Raw genomic sequence first — 13,968 nt, forward strand, 5'->3', positions numbered from 1 at the left:
GATAGAGGTAGCAATCTTCTAGTAGAAAGTCCTAGACCATATGGCTGGCTCATTGGTGTACTAATGCACTTCTTTAGCCATCAAAAGAAGGCTACTGCTGAGTTCAAGGAGAAATCAAAGTTGCTCAGGAATGTGAGCAAACCAATGAAAAGAACCTGCAGAAGGACCCGTGACATAATTCATGATATAACAGGACACATGAGTCTTATTCAATATGTGCTTCAAGTAGTCTCCCAGCATTTTTGCTCTGTTCTCAATCACATTGGGAAAAAAGATGCAATTTTACCAGACTCTAAACAGTCTATAAAGAACAAAATAAGTGGTTTCCAAGTTTTTCTTTCATTAATATCAGTTTGCTATTTGTTCTGTTTGCATCATGCATCAAAGTGTAAGAAAAATTTGCGATGAAGTAATAATCTAGGAAATTCTGTTCATTATTATTTTTCTGTAGGTTGACAGAAGGCAATCATTCTTTAATCTCTTTAGAATACTAGTACATAGCTTGAATATCATTCCATTAAAAGGGAACACTTTTTCGGACTTCCATGGTGGCGCAGTGGTTAAGAATCCGCCTGCCAATGCAGGGGACACGGGTTTGATCCCTGGTCCGGGAAGATCCCACATGCCGTGGAGCAGCTAAGCCCGTGCGCCACAACTACTGAGCCTGGGCTCTAGAGCCCGCGAGCCACAACTACTAAAGCCTGCGCACCTACAGCCCATGCTCCACAACAAGAGAAGTCACGGCAATGAGAAGCAAGCACACCGCAATGAAGAGCAGCCCCTGCTCGCTGCAACTAGAGAAAGCCCGCGTGCAGCAACGAAGACCCAATGTAGTCAATAAATAAATAAGTAAATAAATAAATAAATGGAAACACTTTTCCAAGAAAACAGAATACTTACTTCTTAAGGTGCATGACCACAGTAGGTAATAATGTTAATTTTTTCAGTGCTGGCTTTTTTTGATTATTCAACTGTCTGTCTTCCTATCCAGGAAGAAAAAGATTGAAAAAAAAAAAAGGAAAAAAGGGCAATTGTTAATAGTGAATTATAACCACTATAATTCTAAACTTTAAATATAATAAAGCAGCAATTTCTCCGAGACACAGTTTTTCCTACAAGAAAGAATAATTACATAAAGAATAGACTTTCTGCAGAGCCAAAACCCACAAAACTATTAGAATAACTAGTTTTAACAACTACAAATCGAGAGGAACAATTTTCATTTAAAATATTGGCATAACTATCAAGTTTTCAGAGTTCATTCAAGGTACAAATTATACATGGAAAGATTTGGTTTATCATCAAGAATAATTTTGCAGCTATGGGGCCTGTAAGAAAGAGAAAGGAATATGTTATTAAAGAAGAGTTTTAGTATTTGCTTGGGTATTTTTTCCCTAGTTTTTTTTTTTTTTTTTTGCCAGGCCACACAGCTTATGGGATCTTAGTTCCCCAACCAGGGATCGAACCCAGGCCCTCGGCAACGAGAGCACAGAGTCCTAACCACTGGGTGACCAGGGAATTCCCCCTACTTTTTTAATTATAGAAAATTTTAAATTCTACAGACATACAAAACAAAATAATACACTCCTGTCATGTACATTTCAACAATTAAACACACATGGCCAGTCTTATTTAGCTATCTCTCTAGCTACTTTTCCCTTCACCCTTGAATAATTTTGCAACAAATCCTAGACACACGTCATTGGATTATAAATACTTCAGCAAGTGTCTCTAAAAGAGCAGGACTCGTTTTTAAACATAATACTTGGGCAATTTTTACAATTTGAGCAGAATTTTTAAATGCAGTGAGTTAAATGCAATCATTTGATCAGAGACAAAAGAATGACACAGGTTTATAACATAATAAATATGAGTTTATAATTTTTTGTATGTGAAGAAACATCACTTTGTGGTAAACTAGCAGAACCTGAGAACAAGATCACTCCCCCATAAAACCAGCAAACCAATTCAGCTAAAAAGGCCCATTTTACTTAATACTTAGTCTTTTCACTTTTTTCCTAAAACACACTACTTAAAAATTAAAATTATTGGGGCTTCCCTGGTGGCGCAGTGGTTGAGAGTCCGCCTGCCGATGCAGGGGACATGGGTTCGTGCTCCGGTCCGGGAAGATCCCACACGCCGCGGAGCGGCTGGGCCCGTGAGCCATGGCTGCTAAGCCTGCGCGTCCGGAGCCTGTGCTCCACGACGGGAGACGCCACAACAGTGAGAGGCCCTCGTACCGCAAAAAAAAAAATAAAATAAAATAATTTCCATGCTTAAAATTTAGAACAGTAAATGCTTATTATAAAAAAAAACAAAAACAAAGTATTTTTAATGTAGTTGAAGCAAGGATTAAGTGTAAAAAAAAAAATGGCCGGAATTCCCTGGTGGTCCAATAGTTAAGATTCTGCACATTCACTGCCAAGGGTCTGGGATCAATCGCTGGTAGGGGAACTAAGATCTCATAAGCTGCATGGCGAAAACAACAAAACAAAACAGGGACTTCCCTGGCAGTCGAGCAGTTAAGACTCCATGCTTCCAATGCAGGGGACGCAGGTACGATCCCTGGTCTGGGAACTAAGATCCCACATGCCTCGCAAACAAACAAAACAAAAAAGGCCACATAATCAATTATGTGGGAGAAAGAAAGATGAAGCCAGAAGTGACCTATCTCACCTCAGCAGCTTCATTCATCTTGACAATCATGGCGCTCACAACGTCGTCGGCATCACTAATGAAAGTACCACCATCACGGTTACGCCGGCGCTTGCCACTCATGCTCTTTTTCCGCTGCAACATCATCTCAAAGTCCGACAGGAAGTCCATGCTAAGCAGCAACCCAAAATTAAGTGAAATATAAATTCCCTCTTAAATGTACATTTTCTTTTATGACAGTTAAGAACCACCAACTTTCTTAATTCTAACTCAGTGAAGTGCTGCTTTCTTTTAAAGTGCAAGTACTTTAAAAATTGCTTTTAAAAGAACAAGTGATCATAAATTTTATGCTCAACTTCCCAACGGTTACACATTAAATACTAATAGCCCTACACCTTCATACACTATGTTCATGCTTACATGTGTTAGCCTGAAAAAGAACATTTCAAATTTCAAGTTTTGCCTGCCACTCCATGGTTCAGTTTTAGTTGCATTGCCTTTCTGCGGGGGGAAAGAGTGGTTTTCAATTATCTGAATATTTTTGTCTTATACAGAATAAGTAGGGGAAAAAAACCCGCTGTTTTTCAGTGATAAGAAGTATAACTCTCCAAACATAATGTGACTGAGATAAAGATGGAGATCTACAAATCTGCTAAGAGCCTCAAAAAGACTTTGTAGCTTTCATCTGAATCTTTACACTTAACGAGGAGCTAATATGCTCTCTGCCTCTATCATATAAATAAAATGATATGGTTTATAATTTAATTTCCAAAGGTACTGCCAAACTCATTCAGCTTAATTCTTGCATGTCACTAGGAATTAAAGCATCATCTTTATAAACAGTAACTAACAATTCATTCTATGTTTGTCACCTTTCATGACACTAGATTCTTCTGAACATAGATTCCAACCATCTCAACAAAACTATGTGAAATACAATCAAGGAATATTTTGTATCTAAAACATCCCCCCTGGGACCCCCAAATCAGCTTTCTCTCTTTCTCAAAAAAAAAAGTTTTCATTAGGTTATTTTTCAGAAGAACTTACTTGGTGAGATATAAATTAAAAGCCTGGCAACCATATAGCCCCACAAATTAAGACAGCTGAGCATAGGGCAAATGACAGAAAAATAACAACAGCAAATAATTTTTGGACAGCACTGTATACAGAGAAGTAGATGGGAGAACAAAAATGGAAGATTCTTTCCTACACTTAATCAGGAACCAAAGTAAGAAAAACAAAGTTCGTTAGTCTCTACCTTCATTTTTAAAGTTCTCTTTAATAAAGTCCTTTTTTAAAAAATAAAACAAACTTACTGTTTTCCTCTCTTTATGTTATCATCAGAATCTGAATCTTCTGCTTCTTTTACCTGTGTTTCACTTTTTTCTTCTTCCAAATCTTCTTGGTTAAAACCCTAAAGGAAGGGTAAGTTAGCTGGAGTTACCGCAACCTCATTACAGACTCTCTTCTATGTAACTGCTCTTAATTTTTTGCATTTAAAGTAATACATTCATAAAGAATAAAAATTAAGAAGATATCAAAAGACATATAGCAAAAAGCCTCCCTCCCACCCTAGCCCTGGTGTTGCTAGTTTTCTTGTCTCCTTCTTCATTTTTAAGGCTTTAGACGATCTCACCAAATAACTGCGACCATAATTTACACATTTCCCTGATGATATTTAGGTGTGTGTATTTGAAATTTTGAGAAACATCTGCAAACTGTCTTCATAGAGGTTACACCAAATTAACTCTCCTTCCAGGAAAGCACAAATTCACCTGTTTCCTCACCTTCCCACTACTACAGCAGGTTATCAAGCATTAATATTTGCAATCTCTGGACTGAAAAAAACAAAAGGCATCTCTGTAGCTTTCTTTGCATCCTCTTATCATGAGTAAAGCTGGGCATTTCTCATGTTTCAAAGCCATCTGTTGCTATTTCTCTGTGAACTCTCAATATCCTACGGCCAGTTTTCCATTGGATCTTTGTCTTACTGGTATGGAAAATCTCTTTAAAAATTAGGGAAATTAGACCTTGCTACATGACGGGAACTGCACAATCCTGACATCTGTACAGTTTGATTTTGTTTATGGTAATGTTTTCTGGGTATAATTTTTAATTTTTTATGTAATTTAAATGGTCAGTCTTTTCTTTATAGCTTCCAACTTTCATGTTATACTCAGAAAGGCCTCCCCAATGGTTCCCCTAGTATGCTGTTTTCTACACTGAACTGAACCCATAATCAAGTTGATGTCCACTCTCCACACTAGAGAAACATATCTTATGCTTGTAAAATGTTGCTTAACTGAGTATAAGCCCCATGAGGGCAATGTCCAAACAATCTCTGGCATACAAGCTCTCGAATATCTGTTGAATGAATTCTTTTCTATTTTCTTTAGGTTTATTTACTATTTTTCTACCATCTTGAATTAAACTCTAAATTCACCTACTTTCATCCTCTCTTGCTTTAGTAATGAAAGTACTGACTTTTTTTTTAACACAAGAACTATTTAACAAGTAAGTTTTAAATTTGGGGGTGGCAAGGGTGCTTTTATGTGCTAATTTTGTTACTAATTTTTAATTTCATTGCATTCAGAAAATGTTGTCTATAGTTTGTACATTTTGCAAAAGCTTGATTTAAATTTTATATGGAAATACAAAGAACCAAGAAAAGCCAAGACAATCTTAGAGAATAACAACCTTAAAGGACATAAATAACCAAATATCAAGGGTTATGCATTAATGGTGCAAGGATAGACCAATGGAACAGAAAAGATACTTCAGAAACAGATTAGAAAATATATACATACTCGATTTATGACAAAGATGGCAGAATAGTGGAAAAGGATAGTCTGGTTCAACTAGATACTACAAACGGGGGGCGGAAATCTTGACTATCTCATATATACTGCACACAAAAGCCCATTCCAGGTGGACAATATAACTAAATGAAAAAGATAAAATAATCAAGCTTCGAAAGAATAACTCAGGAGAATATTTTTATAACCTTGGGGATAGGCAAAAATTTCTTACAATTCAAAAAACTTTCAACATAAACGAAAAGACTGGTAAAGTTCATTTACACTAAAATTAAGAAATTTGCTCATCAAAGACTCCATTTAAAAACTGAAAATGCAAGCCACTGAACAGAAGATATTTTTATCTTTTATAATCTCCAAAGGGCTTATATCTGGATTATATAAAAAGAGACACTTCTCTTTTCTATCTTTCCTGGTTTTTTGGTCTTGATTATTCCATTGTTTACATTCCACTTAGATTACAGATCTGTTCATTCTCTTCGCAGTTCTGTCAATTTTTGTTTTGCTTATACATATTTAAAGCCATATTACTAGGTACACGGCTAGTACAATTTTAAACCCTTTTTTCAATATAAAGGGACCCTCTTTATCTCGAACAATGGTTTTTGCCTTAAAGTCTACGTCGTTGATATTCATATAAGCTACACCAGTTTTCTTTTGGCTAGTGTTCGGAGAGAGTACCTTTTTCCATCCTTTTATTTTCAACTCTATCTTCTGTTTCAGATGAATTTCAAAATTAATATATAGCTGGTTTTTAAAATCCAGTCTTTAATTTGTCCTTTAATTGGAGCACTTAATATATTTCAGTGTGATTTCTGATATTATCAAAGTTTATATCTGCTATCTTACTACGTACTACTTTCTAAACGTCCCCCTGTTCTATATTTCTTTTTCTCTTTTCTTGCTTTCTTTTGGATTGACTAGCTTCTATTATTTCATTCTTCCCTCTCTATTAGGTTGGAAGTTACACATTCCATTAGTCTTTTTAGAGATTACAATGCACATCCTAACTTACCAAAGACTACTAATGTACTTTTACATACATTTGCAAAGACCTGAGAACATTTCAATTCCATGTAAACACCCAATCTGTCACTGCCGTCATGTTTTAATTTCATATGCATTTTAAACCACACCAGACGTGACTCTGTTTTGGATGGTCATTACACATTTAGACCTAGCCACACGCTTTTGTTGCTCTTTTTCCCTTCCTGCATCCTTGACCTTCCACCTGAGATTTTCTTTCTGCCTTTAGTATTTCCTTCAGTTGGCATTTTGGTAAGATGAAATAAGCAGGGAATCTTCATTCGTGAAAAGAATTTTTACTGAATATAAAAGAACTTTTAAGTTTGCAGTTATTGGATTCTATTACTTCTGTTGAGAAGTTAGCTATTAAAATAACAGTTGCCTCTCTGAATGTAGTATCTTTTCCCCTTTGGCTGCTTTAAAGACTTTCCTGTTTTCTTTGGTTTCTTGCAATTTTCCTGTGGTGTATTGGGTTGGCCAAAAAGTTCATTCAGGTTTTTCTGTAAGATGTTACAGAAAGGGACTTCCCTGGTGGTCCACTGGTTATGACTCCACGCTCCCAATGCAGGGGGCCCGGGTTCGATCCCTGGTCAGGCAACTAGATCCCACATGCATGCCGCAACTGAGAGTCCGCGTGCCGCAACTAAATATCCTGCATACCACAACTAAAGATCCCGCGTGCCGCCACTAAGACCCAGCCCAGCCAAATAAATTGATTAATTTAAAAAAAAGTTACGGGCTTGTCTGGTGGTGCAGTGGTTGGGAGCCCGCCTGCCGGTGCGGGGGACACGGGTACGGGGCCTGGTCCAGGAAGATCCCATGTGCCGCGGGGCAGCTGGGCCTGGGTACCACAGCTATTAAGTCTGCACTCTGGAGCCCGCGGGCCACAACTGCTGGTCCTGTGTGCCGTAGCTGCTGGGGCCCGCGCGCCTGGAGCCCATGCTCCGCAGCAGGAGATGCCACCACAGTGAGAGGCCCCACGCCTCAGCAAAGAGTGGTCCCCGCTTGCTGCAACGGGGAGAGGGCCTGTGCGCAGCAGTGGGGACCCAGTGCAACCAGAAGTAAATAATGATTAATTTTTTTTTTAAAAAAGTTACAGAGGGCTTCCCTGGTGGCGCAGTGGTTGAGAGTCTGCCTGCTAATGCTGGGGACATGGGTTCGAGCCCTGGTCTGGGAAGATCCCACATGCCGCGGAGCAACTAGGCCTGTGAGCCACAACTACTGAGCCTGCGCGTCTGGAGCCTGTGCTCCTCAACAAGAGAGGCCGCGATAGTCAGAGGCCCGCGCACCGCGATGAAGACTGGCCCCCGCTTGCCACAACTAGAGATAGCCCTCGCACACAAACGAAGACCCAACACAGCCAAAAATAAATAAATAAATAAATTAAAAAAAAAAAAAAAAAAGTTACAGAAAAACCCGAACGAACTTTTTGGCCAACCCAATATTTAAGTGTAGATTGCTTTGTTTTTATCCTGCTTGCAATCTGTAGAACTTCTAGACTCTATGGCTTTATGAATCATTTCTTTAAATATTGTTTCTGATATATATACATATACATTTCCTCCCCTCTCCTTCTGGGATTCCAAGTCACTCTGTTAAACCTTCTCATGCATAATTTATGCTTTATTTTTTACATTTTCCACACTAATATCAATGCTTCATTCTACATAGTTCCTTCTATTTATTTAGTTAGTTGTGGCAGGTCTTGGTTGCAGCAGGCGGGCTCCTTAGTTCCTTCTATTTATTTATTTCGTTGCAGCAGGTGGGCTCCTTAGTTGTGGCATGCATACTCTTAGTTGTGGCATGCATATGGGATCTAGTTCCCTGACCAGGGATTGAAACTGGGCCCTCTGCCTTGGGAACGCAGAGTCTTAACCACGGTGCCACCAGGGAACTCCCTCTACATAGTTCTTTCTAACTTACCTTCCAGTTCACTCATTTTCTTTTCAAATACGTCTAATCTGTTGTTAAACTCAACCACCAAGTTTTTAATTTCAGTTACTGTATTTTCAAAGTCCCAGAATTTCTACTTGGTTCTTTTTCAGGTATTTAAAAAAAAACTGTTTGCTCTAAGAAACTTTTCAATCCTTTACCTTGCTAAACATATATATATTAAAGGCAATATCTAAAATTCCTATATCTAGAGCCCCTAGGTCTATTTCTGTTATCTGCTGTTACTATTGTTTCTTTTTAAATGTTACAGATAAGTGTGTACTGTGTATTTGAAAAACTACAGAAATAATTGGAGGTCTGTGATGATGTTACTTTTGTCCTGAAAGGATTTCTGTTTGCATATGTCAGGTGGCTGAGAGCCAGCCAATGGTTTAAGAATCACTGCAATCAAACTTCTGAGACTTAGGGAGGGTGACGGAAGAGGGAAGAGATATGGGAACATATGTATATGTATAACTGATTCACTTTGTTATAAAGCAGAAACTAACACACCATTGTAAAGCAATTATACTCCAATAAAGATGTTAAAAAAAAAACAAAAAAACTTCTGAGACTGAGGTTCTCTATGTTGCTAGATGACTCAAAGATGGCCTAAAATCTGAGCAAAGGCTATTCTAACTTCCAGTTCACCCTTAATCCTAGCAGTCTCAATCCAGAGCATGGGGTTTTCAGGGTCCCCTAACCTCAGCAGGCCCCGACCTTCCAGTTTTCTCTCTTAAGCCTTGAGGCAATCAAAAATAAATTTAGCCTCTCAGCTTGAGCAGATGAACATCCCAGAAAAAGCAGTTCTAAATGCTGAGCTTACCTCTTTAGGTTTCTATCTTTTGCTGGTTTTTGGCTTAGTAATTCTTTGTTACCTAGTTCTTATGATGATGAGCAGATTTTTTAAACATTTCGTCTAGCTTCTGTAGTTGTCCTTAGCAGAAGGGCTGGTCCAAATTACCTCATGTGCCATTGCTATCATCAGATGCTCCGTAACTGCTGTGATTCTTTCTCTTTAGCATTATAAAGCGCGTTTCATTGTCTCTTAATGTGTTCCTTCCTCCCTTTAATTCAATTTTGCCCGTTATTTTCCTTTTATGTCTTTGTAGACCCCTTTATTTCACTTTCCGAATACCTTTGTTCTAGATTTTTCTACTGGATACATCATAGCTATTTATTTCTACTTATTGGAATCTCCTACTAGACACCCACTGCCATAAAAACAAAAAAAGCATAGCATAATCAAAGAGGAAATCTTTCCGTCTAATACTTACTGTAAATTCTTCCTCCTCCTCATCACCAGATTCTCCAAATATGTCTGCAATAAGATTTCTAGAAAATATAAAAAACTTTCATTTGCTTTCTTCTCATTTGCATAGGAATCAAAATATTTTTCTAATAGGGTATAATTTAATAACAGTAAAACATGCAGATCTCAAGTGTCCATCTCAATGGGTTTTGACACATTCACGTAACCCTTACCCTAACAGAACAGTTCCATCTCCCCAGAAAGTTCCCTTGTGGCCCTTTCTAGTCAGTCCCCCCTATCAACATCCCAGAGGCAACCACCACTCTGATTTCCACCACCACAGATTAGTTTTGCCTGTTCTTGAACCTCACATAAGTGGAATCAGTTAACATGTCCTCTTTACTTCTTTCACTTAAGATAATATTTTTGAGGTTCATCCATGTTGTAGCATGCAGCAATAGTTCAGGACCTAAAATCCTGAATCCCCCAAGGTCATGAAATTAGGCAGGGCATATTGTATTACACCTCAACACGGAATTTTAATACAAGTTTAAAAACCCTGAAAGACAAGCCCCTCTCTACCGCCTTGTATGAACCCTGGGAAGTTCAGGTTACACTGCCACTTACTCTTCTTCATTCCCTGACTCACTATCACTCCCAAACAGGTCCTTCTCTTCATTTTTCTTATCAGACAATTCTCTCCCTGCTTCTTCTTCACTGTCAGATGCTATCGTCTTCTCTCTTTTGCCTGATTTGTCTGACAAAACATCACTGTCAGAGTCATCTGCATCAGAGACAACACGACTCTTCTTTGCTGCTGTTGAAAAAAAAATCATCATTAATCTTACTCCATCACAGTCACTGTATTACTAAGTACAACAGGTGCTCTAAAATGTCAGTACGTGGCCAAAACCAAAGGCCTCATGATACACAGTTTAGAATAAAAAATAAATAAATAGCTAAAAGATGCAGAGTCATCTTACAATTATCTGCTATATAGGAAAAAGTGGCCAAAAGATGAAGACTGGCATCAATAGCTACCTTTCGTTTGGGGGAACAGAGAAAATAAGAGTAGAATCCCTTCTATGCTGCCTAATATTAGCAGAACTCTAAAGGCTTGGATATTCTTTTGTGGAATCCCCATGCTCCTCAGCCATCCATCACTGCTCAATCTGGAATTTCTCATCTACCTTAGTAAACTGCACATGTGGTGCTCTTTTCCCTTCTCCTTTAACAACTGTCGGGTTATAAAGAAATGCCTTTTCCCAAAAAGATGTTTCATAAGAAAGTAATCAAGTAGTAAAGATTGGAATATTTTGTGGAGACACGGAGTCTCTAAATAGAGTCCCTCGGAAACTTCCTTAAATTTGGGCATTCAACAATGTTTAACAACTGAAGACAGGTACCCATGAGAGCTCAGTCACTGTCTAGATGGGATGTAGTGCATTAGCTGTCAAAGAGACCACAGTTAACTCTGGATAAGGTTGGGTTTTCATGTAAAAGTATTCTTTTGAAACATTACCCTTTCCAGTAAAAAAAAAAAAAAAAAAAAAAAGGACTTCCCTGGTGGTCCAGTGGTAAAGAATCCGCCTTACAATGCAGGGGAAGTGGGTTTGATCCCTAGTCAGGAAACTAAGATCCCACACGGGGCGACTAAGCCTTCATGCCACAACTACTGAGCTCGCAAACCTCAACTAGAGCCCGCATGCTGCAAACTACAGAGCCCATGCACTCTGGAGCCCGCGCACCACAACTACAGAGCCCACACACCCTGGAGTCTGTGCGTCACAACTAGGGAGAGAAAATCTGCAAGCCACAACTAGAGAGAAGCCCGCGGACAACGAAGAGCCTGCGAGCTGCACGGAAGATCCCACATGCCGCAACTAAGACCTGACGCAGCCAAAAATAAATTAATAAATAAAAAATCTTTTAAAAAATTTATATTTTCATAGAAATCTTTCATATTGCCATTGCAGTGCAGTCTAGTTTATCATTTTGAGGCAGTCAGAACTTAACAAATGCTGCTAGAACAACAAAGGAAATTTAAGGAATATTAAGACTTGCCAATGAGGGAAATCCCTGGTGGTCCAGTGGTTAGAACTCCAGGCTTTCACTGCCAACCTCATGAGTTCAATCCCTGGTGGGGGAACTAAGATTCCACAAGCCACATTGTGCAGCCAAAAACACCAAAACAAAAAACAAAACAAAACAAAAAACCGAAACACTTGCCAATGAAAACCAGTGTCCTGGTGATATTTTAGAACATCAAGTTGAATAAGAGAATACAGACCTAACATTCCAGGAAAAGAAACAATCCTTCATAGTTATAAGCTTAGACAACAAGTAAAGCTATGGAGGGACTTCCCTGGTGGTCCAGTGGCGGAGAATTTGCCTTCCAATGCAGGGGACACAGGGTCAATCCCTGATTAGGGAACTAAGATCCCACATGCCATGGGGAAACCAAGCCCACGTGCCGCAACTACTGAGCCCGTGTGCTACGGAGCCTGCGTCCCACAACTAGAGAGCCCGTGTGCCTCAACTAAGACCCGATGCAGCCAAATAAATAAATAAATAAATAAAAGTAAAGCTAAGGATAAACAGCCCAAAATAGTCCCTTACATGCTTTCTCTTCATCGTCACTATCAGAAAGCACAGCAGCTTTCCGCTTTGCCACTTTCTCCTCCACCCCCTCTTTTTCTTCATCCTCATCACTGTCAATTTTGGGCCTTTTTGGTTCTTCCTCCTCGCTGTCAGAACTGTTGAACCGCTTCCTGTCTACATGGGCATCGGAATGAAAGGGGTCAGCCTGCATTTCTGTGTCCTCTCTCTTATTCTCCCCCTCACTGTCCTCGTCAGACTCCGGCTTCTGTCTGTGTCTGGGGGCAGCCTCGGCTTCTGAATCGCTGGCAGGCCCCTTCTGAGGCTCCTCGCTCTCAGAGTCACTGGCTTGGGGCTTGGGAAGCTCCTCATTTTCAGAATCACTGGCTTGGTGCCTTGGGGGGTCCTCGCTTTCCGAATCGCTAATTCGGGGTTTGGGAAGCTCCTCATTTTCCGAGTCACTGGCTTGGTGCCTTGGGGGGTCCTCGCTTTCCGAATCACTGATACGGGGTTTGGGAAGCTCTTCATTTTCCGAGTCGCTGGCTTGCTGCCTTGGCGGGTCCTCGCTTTCTGAGTCACTGATCCGAGGCTTGGGCAGCTCCTCACTTTCAGAGTCACTAACTCGAGGCTTGGGAAGTTCCTCATTTTCCGAGTCACTGGCTGGGTGTCTTGGGGGCTCCTCACTCTCAGAGTCACTGACTTGGGGTTTTAGAGCATCCTCTGTTTCCGAGTAACTGGCAGGACTTTTGGGGAGCTCTTCGACCTCTGAATCGCTGGCAGGGGGCTTCCTAACATCTTCATTTTCGGAGTCACTTGCGTGCCCATTAAGCAGCTCCTCGTTTTCAGAGTCGCTCACAGGTAGCTTCCTGGGCTCCTCATTCTCAGAGTCGCTCCCATGGTGATTGGCATCCTCGTTTTCAGAATCACTCGCAGGAGGCTCTGCATGCCCTTCAAATTCAGAGTCGCTGTCCTTTTGCCTTTGAAGCTCCTCACTTTCAGAGTCACTGGCATTAAGATTTGAGGGGTCATCGTTCTCAGAGTCTGTCACATGATGTCTTTTGTTGAGACCATCTTCTCGATCACTAGGTTCATTCTGAAAAATCAAGGGAGAAAAAATTAGGAAAGTGCAAAAAAAGCTTTGGTAGTAAAAATGTTAAAAATTTTCAGCTTCAAAAAAAAGCAGGAATACGCATGCTTAAATGTAGAATTCTCATCCTATACGTATATAGAAACATCCCACTTTTAAAAAGGCCATTCATCTGTGAAATGGTAGCACGGTTTAGATCCCAAAATGAGGAACGATAACCTGCCTTCATGAATCTGTAAAGCACAGACCCCCAGATTACTCTACGGTACCTTATACTTTGAAAAGCTAGATTAAACAACAACAAAAAATAAACCTTAACTTTCTCATATAATTCTAGCTCCTAAATATATTCTTTAAGTACATACAAGCAAACATGTACCCAAGTTCTCTTAAAAAAGGAACATTCTTGGGTTTTATAACGTTAAAGTTCTTTTAAGGAAGAGAACTATAAAACTTTACTTTACTTAAAGGGCCAAATTATACTTAGGGCACATTCTCCCAAGTGAATCTGAACAAATAAGGAGAGGAGCAGAGGAGCAATTAACAGAGCCAAATACCATGTTAGGGTCTCTCCTGCTAGTTTACTCCTCACGAGAGTATTT

General features: G+C 39.7%; 1 protein-coding gene across 4 annotated transcripts in view; it reads right to left on the reverse strand.

The window, feature by feature from the left end:
- Positions 1-13,968, reverse strand: part of IWS1 (interacts with SUPT6H, CTD assembly factor 1) — a 65,464-nt gene that overhangs the window by 31,066 nt on the left and 20,430 nt on the right. For all 4 annotated transcript variants that reach the window (XM_060016977.1, XM_060016974.1, XM_060016975.1 and 1 more), the window contains exons 3-8: positions 12,301-13,372; positions 10,309-10,498; positions 9,707-9,764; positions 3,972-4,069; positions 2,677-2,827; positions 901-983 (exon numbers count right to left, since the gene is read on the reverse strand). In XM_060016977.1, coding sequence (XP_059872960.1) covers positions 901-983; positions 2,677-2,827; positions 3,972-4,069; positions 9,707-9,764; positions 10,309-10,498; positions 12,301-13,372 — 1,652 coding nt within the window. The remainder of the gene's footprint in view (positions 1-900; positions 984-2,676; positions 2,828-3,971; positions 4,070-9,706; positions 9,765-10,308; positions 10,499-12,300; positions 13,373-13,968) is intronic.

Source organism: Delphinus delphis, chromosome 7 (genome assembly GCF_949987515.2).
Source record: "Delphinus delphis chromosome 7, mDelDel1.2, whole genome shotgun sequence".
NCBI lineage: Eukaryota > Metazoa > Chordata > Mammalia > Artiodactyla > Delphinidae > Delphinus > Delphinus delphis.